Source organism: Aspergillus stella-maris (genome assembly GCF_047715825.1).
Source record: "Aspergillus stella-maris strain CBS 113639 unplaced genomic scaffold BDV14scaffold_97, whole genome shotgun sequence".
Lineage (NCBI taxonomy): Eukaryota > Fungi > Ascomycota > Eurotiomycetes > Eurotiales > Aspergillaceae > Aspergillus > Aspergillus stella-maris.
The window spans coordinates 1-8,483 of NW_027396891.1; the positions used below are offsets into that span (position 1 = coordinate 1).

General features: G+C 51.6%; 3 protein-coding genes across 3 annotated transcripts; 1 reads left to right on the forward strand and 2 right to left on the reverse strand.

Moving 5' to 3' along the window:
• Nucleotides 1–431: 431 nt before the first annotated feature.
• On the reverse strand, nt 432–1,577 carry BDV14DRAFT_159885 (DNA replication protein PSF1). The gene is made up of 4 exons (XM_073766739.1): nt 1,453–1,577; nt 1,339–1,388; nt 678–1,228; nt 432–601 (listed from the first exon to the last, which is right to left on the reverse strand). Exons 2-4 carry the CDS (start codon nt 1,363–1,365, stop codon nt 508–510), a joined length of 672 nt encoding a protein of 223 aa, XP_073622592.1. The 5' UTR covers nt 1,366–1,388; nt 1,453–1,577; the 3' UTR covers nt 432–507.
• Nucleotides 1,578–2,382: 805 nt separating this feature from the next.
• BDV14DRAFT_159898 (HMG-box domain-containing protein) lies at nt 2,383–4,169 on the reverse strand. Its single transcript, XM_073766740.1, has 3 exons — nt 3,842–4,169; nt 3,730–3,786; nt 2,383–3,658 (listed from the first exon to the last, which is right to left on the reverse strand). The coding sequence occupies exons 1-3, from the start codon at nt 4,028–4,030 to the stop codon at nt 2,480–2,482; spliced, it is 1,425 nt and encodes a 474-aa protein (XP_073622593.1). The 5' UTR covers nt 4,031–4,169; the 3' UTR covers nt 2,383–2,479.
• Nucleotides 4,170–4,339: 170 nt separating this feature from the next.
• On the forward strand, nt 4,340–4,779 carry BDV14DRAFT_184222 (uncharacterized protein). Its single transcript, XM_073770474.1, has one exon. The coding sequence runs from the start codon at nt 4,545–4,547 to the stop codon at nt 4,728–4,730; it is 186 nt and encodes a 61-aa protein (XP_073622594.1). The 5' UTR covers nt 4,340–4,544; the 3' UTR covers nt 4,731–4,779.
• Nucleotides 4,780–8,483: the final 3,704 nt, after the last annotated feature.

Genomic DNA, 8,483 nt, shown 5'->3' on the forward strand with positions numbered 1-8,483 from the left:
TATGTACATACGTAATCAAGTTCTTTCTGCTGGCAGAATACTAGCGCTTACACAAAAAAACGTTATTGCCCTTTTGTTCGAACAGTATGCCGTAAAAAAGTCTTATCTCCGTCTGGTCTGGATTCTGGCGGGCTCCACTTGGGTTGGTTCCTTTGCTGTGCCCAATTCAAGGAACAGAGCAAACAAAGAGATCAGAATCAAATGTTGTAAGGAAATAAAGATACATTGGTAAGTAGAGGTAAGCTCTTCGGAGATCGGCCGAGATTAAGCAAGTCAAAGCTCCGGTTGCAGCAGGAGGAACAACGTTGCATTGTTGCTTTTTGCTGCCGTTGGCCTCCACAGTCCACTCAATTTAAGCAGCCAAGCTCCAGGAACATTACTCCGTAAACAACTTCACCAACGAGTACACAAATCTATTCTTATATTACCTATGCAAAGGGTATCACAAATTCAATAATCCAACTCCAAAACATGACGGCCATAATCACCACCACAACTCAGCCCAATTCAACTCAACCGCTCCAAAAATCCCTGCGCAATAAGCCGCTCCACATCGCCATGCCGCACATACAGCTGGCTATTCTTTGTCAAGTTAATCACCCTGCAACAGCCACGTTAGCCAATCAACCCCAAACATGAGATGCCGTGAAAAGCACCGGACTGGTAGTAGTACATACCCATACTCCGTCTGAATCTCCCCCGCATCCTTCAACACCCTCACATCAATAAACAAATCCTTCGGCGGCTCCAGACTCCCCGTCAGATCAATATCCGTCCACTGCCCTTTATACGTCGCCAGCATATCCGCATACTGCCGGAAGTACTCCTCTTCCTCGGGACTCAGCGAGCTCTCCCCGCTCGCGGTCCCAGCAGCGCCCGGTACATTCGAATTCCGACCTTGCCCACCGCTTCCTTCGGAACCCTGCTGTTGTTGCGCCTGCTGCTCCAGCAAATCCACACCCTTCCAGGACGCTTCCTCTAGTTTCTCGGTCCGCACGCGATGATACGCGAGTAAGCAGCGTTTATTCCGTCGGATACAAAGGTGGTCGACGAGCAGGGCGCAGGCAACAGCGGGTTCTTGTGAGGGGTTGAAGGCGCCTTCGAAGGGGGCGAGGAGGGCAGCTAGGTCCCGGTCCAGGTCGCGGACTTCGCGGGCGACGGTGCGGACAAGTTCGGTTTGGTAGGGTGGGAGGTAAGAGAGGCCCTGGGTGCGTTTGGCGTGTTGGACCTGCAAATCAAGTGAGGCGGGGTTAGTGGTGGAGGAATTGAGTTGGGATTGATCGTTCGGTTGAGGGGTGGCAGGTAATTCTATGAGTAAGGGGCTGAATATATGCGTACCAGTTTGTTTCCTAGTTCTCCGTACATCTTGTAAAACTGGGTTTGTGGTGCTGTGTTGTATAAGGTCGGTGGAAGGTCCGCATCCAAACGCGTTTCAGCAACGAGCACACGTACGAGCAATTGGTGCGCCAAAGATTCCCCTGGGAAGCCCACAAAATCTCTATGCCCTACTGGCTGAATAGAAAGATCCAGCGACCGTAGAAAAACAATAATAGCTTTGGCCAAGGTCAAGAACAATCAATGGAAGCGTTGAAGGAGAAAGTATCCATTGAACCCACCTAACCTTATCCGGTCCGTCTCGCGATCTGCGCACGTGATGCATCAACCACGTAGAACAATGCGAACCCTCTTTCTTTCAACTCGAGCTTGTTGATTATTTTTATCTTACGCCGAGTGCGCACAACACAGCCCCGTGGGATATGGATGTCAAATAAGCGATGAGTTCTGATTTGCTGTCCTTGTTGCATAGTTGGCGGGGGATAGGTGCACTTCTAACCTCCAAGGCTCGAGCAAGCGTACCCTGCGTTAATCGCAAGTTTGCGGCGATCCTTGGAGTGTTTGATGTCGGATATGGAGAGCCCCTCCAGTAACAACGTTAACATGCTAAGCTCGCTCAAGGAAAAAGCAGTGAAGTGATGACTGACGAGACTAACTAGACTTCTACAGTTGGACGCAGGCAAGAAATTTCTTAGAGAGCATTGATATTCTCTAGTCTAGAGGGAGGATCTCGTCCAACCTAAGATATAGCTCTATGACGATGGGTCCCACGATAAGATGAACCCAGACAAGACAAAACCCAAACAAATATACCCATACCCATTCAGATGCAGTCGCGAGGGAGATAACAAGATAAGTGAGGCAAGGTTGATATCACACACATTCGAACGCGGAGAGAAGTGTAGGAGACAGGTAAAGAGAATAATAAAAAAGAGATAATAACAAAACATATCCAGAATCTTTGGAACGCGAGACGAATACCACCCATCATGCGAGATTTCGTTGCGGCGAGCAAAGTTCAATCATGGGGCTGAGTTCTCCAATCCAGCTTGGAGGGGGCTGTGACCCTGGTACCCATGATGAAAGGAAAATGAAAAGGGAGGAAAGAGGATGCAAGTTGGCACTGGGATTGTCTGGCGACGTTTTAGTATCCCTGGCCGTCTTGGATGAGATCGTCAAAGACACCGCCGGCGGGGTGTTCAAGACCGTGTGTCTGGCTTGGCCAGGCCTCACGGGGGTCAAGAGATTGTACGTCGGTTTGGTAGGATATGTAGGTGTTGTTTCCCGAGGCCTGCTCTTGCCACGAGGGTGAGTGGCCAGGGTTGTAGGCCTGGTTGCTTGTCTCGGCGGGCATCGAGCCCTGCTCCCACAGCTGGGGGTCGACGAAATGCTCATTAGGGTTGCCTCCCATTGTCAATATCTGTTGTTCATGAGGACCGAGGAGATCTTGGTGGGCTGCTCCGGGCAGACCAGCCAGGGCTGTCGAGGGAGGGTAGTGCATCTCATCGGCGTTGGAGGTGGGCATGTAGTGGTTGGGGTCGGAGGTGATCATCATCCCTGAAGTAGGGCGCCCGGGGTAGGTTGTGGGCCATGAGGCGAGGTAGCCATCGGTATGAGGAAAACCGTGGTCGTTCATATCGGGAGGCGTCGGGTGGCCGCTGTCCCATCCGTTGCCACCAATCTCAGGGGTGCTGTAGGCGCTAGTTCGGCTGAAAGTGTGAGGTGCTGGGCTGCGCTCGGGCGTGCTGCGGTAGCCGTAATAACGGTCATCGTCAAGGCCCATGCGGTGCTTCTTCTTGTCCTTCGTTGGGGTGAACTTGTATCCGGGGTGTGCCTTGAGGTGGTTCTTCTTCTCGATGCTGGCCAACATCTCATACTTCTCACGGATCTCGGGCTCCTCCTTGTTCCAACTCTCACCAGCTGCCGCAGAAACCACTTGGTGATTCTGCTGTCTGAACAGTTCCTTGGTGCGATCGGCGTAAGCTGAGCGGTAGAGCATGAACGAGTTCATCGGCCTGGGGATCTTCCCCTTCTTGTTCGTCTCCTGGATGCGCTCCTCAGCTGGGCGGTTCACATGTCGTTCCATGTCCTTGAGAGGGATATGGGTCATGTCCTTGGTCAACACACTCAGAGGGGCAGGCATCGTAATGCCCCCGTCGGACTGACTGCGTGCCTTTTGTCTGCGTCGCTGTCTGGGAGACTTTGAGACCCTATGCTTCCCAAGTGTCGCTCGGTAGGGGGAAGTCCGCCATCTGCTCGATGATGCGGATTGATAACCGTCATCAGCTGGTGGTGTATTGACCCGGATAGTGTCGACAACGCCCTGTTCTTGTGTTAGCCATTACCTCGTTGACAAAACAACCACCAACACAAAGGAAGATTTGCAACACTTACCGGATGATGCAGGGCTGGGTTTTGCGGGTAGTCGGATGTGGGGGCATATTGGAGGTTCTATTCGCAAGTCAGAATATGGTACTGGGAAGGAAGAATTCAGTGAAAGACTTACAATGTGGACGGAATCTTGCTCGGTGAAGGAGACATCGTTGTTCAGGCCGGAACCCGAGTAAGGCGCGGGAGCCGGGCTGCCGTCCAATGAATACATATCGCCGGGATGAGAAGCGTCAGAGGGAAGGTCGCCGTCGTTGGACTGAGGAGGGGAAGGCGGCGGGTCACGAATCAATCGCTGTTTGACCATGTTCTTCTTATGATAAGATCGTGAGATTGCCACGAAGTGAGCTACTCTGCTGGCTGTCGATGAAACTTAACAGTCGATGATTAGAGAGCGAGCAAAGGGTCTTTCTATCAGTTGATAGTCAAGACAAGGCCAATTCTGTCAGGAGAAAGACAGAAAAGAGCGGTCTCTTATACAACAGGTCTGAAGGGCCAGCAGACAGTGAAAACGACTGAGAAAGGAAGAGGAAGAAAGAGGAAGGTGTTGCAGGTTTGTGAAGCAAAGCGGGATGAGACAGGTGAATGGTGAAAGGCCAAAGAGAGAGAGGAGGGTGTTTGTGTGAAGGTTGTATGTTTTGTTGTTGTTGTTGTTGTTGTTGTTGTGTTGGGGATGGAAGAAGGCGGATGGTTAAAGCAATCCATAGAGGGTGGATATCAGCTTGTTTAAGACTCTGCAGGAGCAACGATGCGTTCGTGGAGAGGGAGACCCATCTGAGAGTCCTTGACAGCAAGCAGCAGAACCAACTCTCGCGGGCGTAATGGCGTCTCCAGCCTTTGTCGCTAGTGTAGTAGTGTACCTTTTTTTCCCTTTTTCTTTTCTTGTTTTGGATTTTGTTTTTATTCCCTTTATTTTGCCTCCTTGCGTCGCACCGTCTTTCTTTTTTGTTTCTTTTTTTGTGATTGGACTGTCCCAACACTGTTTGTCTGGCTGCCCCTTCTGCTAAGAACGTGCCTCTACAATGGCACATCAGTTCCACCGGTTGTTTCCAATCTGACCCTGCCAGAGCCCGTCTTTGTGCCAAATCTATTCATGACACAAAGAAGAATGCAGCCTCTGTTTCTAGAACTCTGGGGCGAAGCAGCTCCTTTACCTCTTCCGGCAGCGCTTATCCTTCTTCCCTCTCTCTTCCCCCCAGACCGCCGTGCACTGCTTGGTTCCTGGATCTTAAATTAGGCGCTGGTTGTACGAGGTATTTTGGGGGCAGGGCTGGCCAGTAGCTCCTAATAATAATCACAGCCTGCGATGGCTGGTTTTGGCGACATTCTGCCGCCGGTCTACTGTGGCCTCGCTGAGGTTGTGGAGCCGTGCTAGAGCGAGGCCCTACTGTAGGAACGAACCAGAAGAGCGACGTCGGGATCGTCTGTTGGGTTCCGAGGCAGAAGTACTCCGTACTTTGAGACCGAAATACGATAGTAAAAGAGCCCGAGCCGGAGATAAACTGGTGCGACCTCGTGCCCTGGGGATGGCAAATGGCAGGACAGACTAGGAATAGGTGGAGGCTAGTGTCCAGGTCTGGCCATGGCAGTGGTAGTGGACCTATCAACAGGCGCAGGGCGAATTAATTCAAGTTGCGGAACGAATAGAAAGCCAAAAAAGTCAAATGCTGCATTCGATCAGGATGGCAACGATATTATGGAGGACGATGGAGACTTGATGCTATCCAAATGCAGGAGTGACAGGTGTCACACCAGGCTAGGGGGACCAGCACTCTCCTAAGCCGGGCAAGTCAAAAGACACTAACTACGCAGGACGTGCTCTGATAGACCTTGAGTCGATCACCCCTCTTCCGCCGTCATGCTCTTATTTGCATCAAGAATCGGAGCTACTTGTGGCCCCGCTGCAATAGGCAAAAGGCGCAGGAGTATAGGCCAGGCATTCCCTGTCGCGGGCTGCCTATAGGACCAGGAACCAGTTCTTGGGTCAGATGGATCGGTGTTCGTGGCGGGGAAAGCCAAAGCCCCAGCCCCGATCATCCGGTGTCAACCAGATTTCAAATCTCCACGTTTTGCTCTAGACAGCGTGCCTAGGTTTGCCCGTACCATGACTCATAAAAGGCGGAATTAATTCTCCGTGTATAGAACAGCAGCAGGAGGGGGGCAGAGCTCAGAAAACAGCTGAATTCAGGGTGGAGGCCTAAGGGATCCGGATGGCGATCATGCTAGGAGCAGTTCTCCACAGTAGGGAGGGAGCTCCTCTAGCACAGAAGCTGGCGCCTAGATCTCCAGCAAGAGACGTAATTGGACCATCTGCATATATGGGACCAACGATGGGCGATCACGATAGAAATTGTGGACACTCATCAGAGTTTCGGAAGCCTCAGTACTAGTAGGGGCCAAATTGAGGGGATACGCCATCTGTTGGTTCGGATGCAGGCAGCTGTCAGTGTCAGTCTTGTGTTTGATAGGCAGAGAGCAAACGACGTTGCGTTGACGGCGCCGCTCTCAGAATCGTGACGAGGAGAGAGAGAGAGAGAGAGAGAGACGAAGAAGAGGAATCCATGGCTAGATTAAGCCACGAGCCGCCCATCAAGATTGTACTCTGTAGAGCAAAGGAGAGATAGATGTCGATAGGAAGATAGTGGGTACCTCCAGACCAGGGAGTCCACTGATGAGACGAGAGATCCTCCGGCTCATCTCAGTCCATCTGGATGACACCCTGGGGAAGGCCTTTGCCACCGTGATTGGCTGGCGGGTGTGCGACTTCTCCGAGCGCACTATCATTCGCAGACGGGCATAGCGCCATGGCCAAGAGCTGATCATTGCCTGTTCAAACAATAGCACATCTATCTTCTCTGGCATCCTAGAATCACATCATCTACAACAGTAGTCCAACTTCAAGTCGAATTCAAGGTTCATGACAGTTCTTGTCAACCGAGGCTTCCCCCCTGTCTATGACTTTGACATCTTGCGCTAAACCTTGAGATGACCCTCGTGCATCACTAGTAGGAGATTGCTATGAGAGTAAGGTTCGGAATCGGAATCATCTTGTATGTAGATCCAGAATACTGCCGTTGAGTGTAGACAGTCTCAGCTCGCGATCTTCTGCCAAAGTCGGCTGCCAAGGAAGCTCCGCAGTTTGTACCACCGCTCAGAGTTTGGACAGTTCGCCCTCCGCCTGCCATGCTGAACTGCTGCGGCTCTAGCCAGTCCCTGCGCGATCTCCTGAGTGGCACTTCATGCTGTGCCCGTTCAGGGAATTCCTGCGAAGTACACTCAGTGTCTAGAGTTGCCCGTGTCTAGGGTAGGACCATACTATCTTCAACAAAATAGTTAGCGGCATCTGGGGCACGGGACCCAGAGAGAGCCGCACCATGGAAAGTGACAGAAACGTTCGCGTCTCGCATCTTTGGGGGCTGTTAAATCCGAGGCCACTCAGAGTAGTGACGACGACTCCAGCGCCCTGGACAACTCCCCTCGGCCTCATCGCTCTGCACTTTCCCCGAGCTGTCCGCATTCGCTCTTGACTCAAGTAACTTTGCACTTACACTTTTCCCAACCCGATCCTCTTAACGCTCTCTTCCTATTCGCCTTCCTCGAAACAGTTGACAGTTGCTGCATGACACGTCCGGCCTTGGCTACCAGGATGTGCCCATTATTCGATGCTCGAGGCCACCGTCAGTTGCTTATCTGGTTTGCATCCTCACAGCGGCTGTCACCCTGGCTCGCTCTAGCTGCTCGTGGTGTTAGTCCCAGATCTGGCGGGCTTGTCCCTTGGGTGCATCGCTGTCACGTGAACATTATGCCGCTCGTGGTCGCAGGTTGAGGTACTCTGTAAGGCTAAATACTGCTTGCTCTACGCACTGTTACGGCAGTGAAACGCGTGACCGCAATAGGGCGACTTCCCGTATGGGAGTCTGCCATAAAGATAGTATTAATAACCTAATGATTAGTTATTACTTTAGCTTCTATATTAAATTCTGTGTTTATATAGTTATTTATTAACCTCTATTATTACTTATATTGCTACCAAATCGAGTTGTATTTGAATATGGCATTGATACTCCCATCAGCACCCACTCTACTTCTCCACATAAGCTCTTGACTCTGGAGGCGTACCCACAAACTAACTACGTATCATGGTTTGACTTGCAGTTTGATGTCCTACCACCAGGGCCCGTAATCTTCTCGAGACTGACCGCCATTGACCCCGGCACCACAAACTACCACGAACTACGCATGTGGCGGTCACCGAATCTTTCGCCAAGGGATAAAGTACATCGGTTTAGGATGTAGGAGAGTGTGGGACGAGATAACGGCAGGCTAAGGATGCGCTTGGATGATATGAGGCTTCGGTCGGTCATTAGGCCCTAACCATGATGTGCGAACGTCGTTACCCTCATCCCCGACCTCAGGATCAGAGTGCCTTGCTGCCAACATTGTCTCTTCTCGTTTTCGGGCCCACTGTCATGAGGATCTCTTCTCCACCTTCTATCAGTTCATCCTTCAGAGAGGTTCGTCGTTCATTGTCGCGACGGTTGCAGACGGAGCGGAGTGGTGGGGACAGCAAGCACGTTGCTGCATGGCTGCTGGCGCCCGGCTATGATCTACGGTTCTGCGGCTGTCAAGAGAAATTGATTGGCCTTTGAACGGGTTGGTTGGCTTGCGCAGGAACCAGAGCCAAGCTAGCCCCGCGGTCGATTTTCTTTGTTCTTCGGTCTATCCTCATTCCTCAATTCTACCCCCTCCAAATGACTCGA

Excerpts from the sequence above, each read along its gene's own strand:
- BDV14DRAFT_159885 (XM_073766739.1), bottom strand. The coding sequence starts at position 1,365 with ATGTACGGAGAACTAGGAAACAAACTG. Across the intron at positions 1,229-1,338 it reads GAGAACTAGGAAACAAACTG|GTCCAACACGCCAAACGCAC; the intron begins GTACGCATATAT and ends CTTGATTTGCAG. Across the intron at positions 602-677 it reads GAGATTCAGACGGAGTATGG|GGTGATTAACTTGACAAAGA; the intron begins GTATGTACTACT and ends TGGCTGTTGCAG.
- BDV14DRAFT_159898 (XM_073766740.1), bottom strand. The coding sequence starts at position 4,030 with ATGGTCAAACAGCGATTGATTCGTGACCCGCCGCCTTCCCCTCCTCAG. Across the intron at positions 3,787-3,841 it reads AGCAAGATTCCGTCCACATT|AACCTCCAATATGCCCCCAC; the intron begins GTAAGTCTTTCA and ends ACTTGCGAATAG. Across the intron at positions 3,659-3,729 it reads ACCCAGCCCTGCATCATCCG|GGCGTTGTCGACACTATCCG; the intron begins GTAAGTGTTGCA and ends ACACAAGAACAG.
- BDV14DRAFT_184222 (XM_073770474.1), top strand. The coding sequence starts at position 4,545 with ATGGCGTCTCCAGCCTTTGTCGCTAGTGTAGTAGTGTACCTTTTTTTC.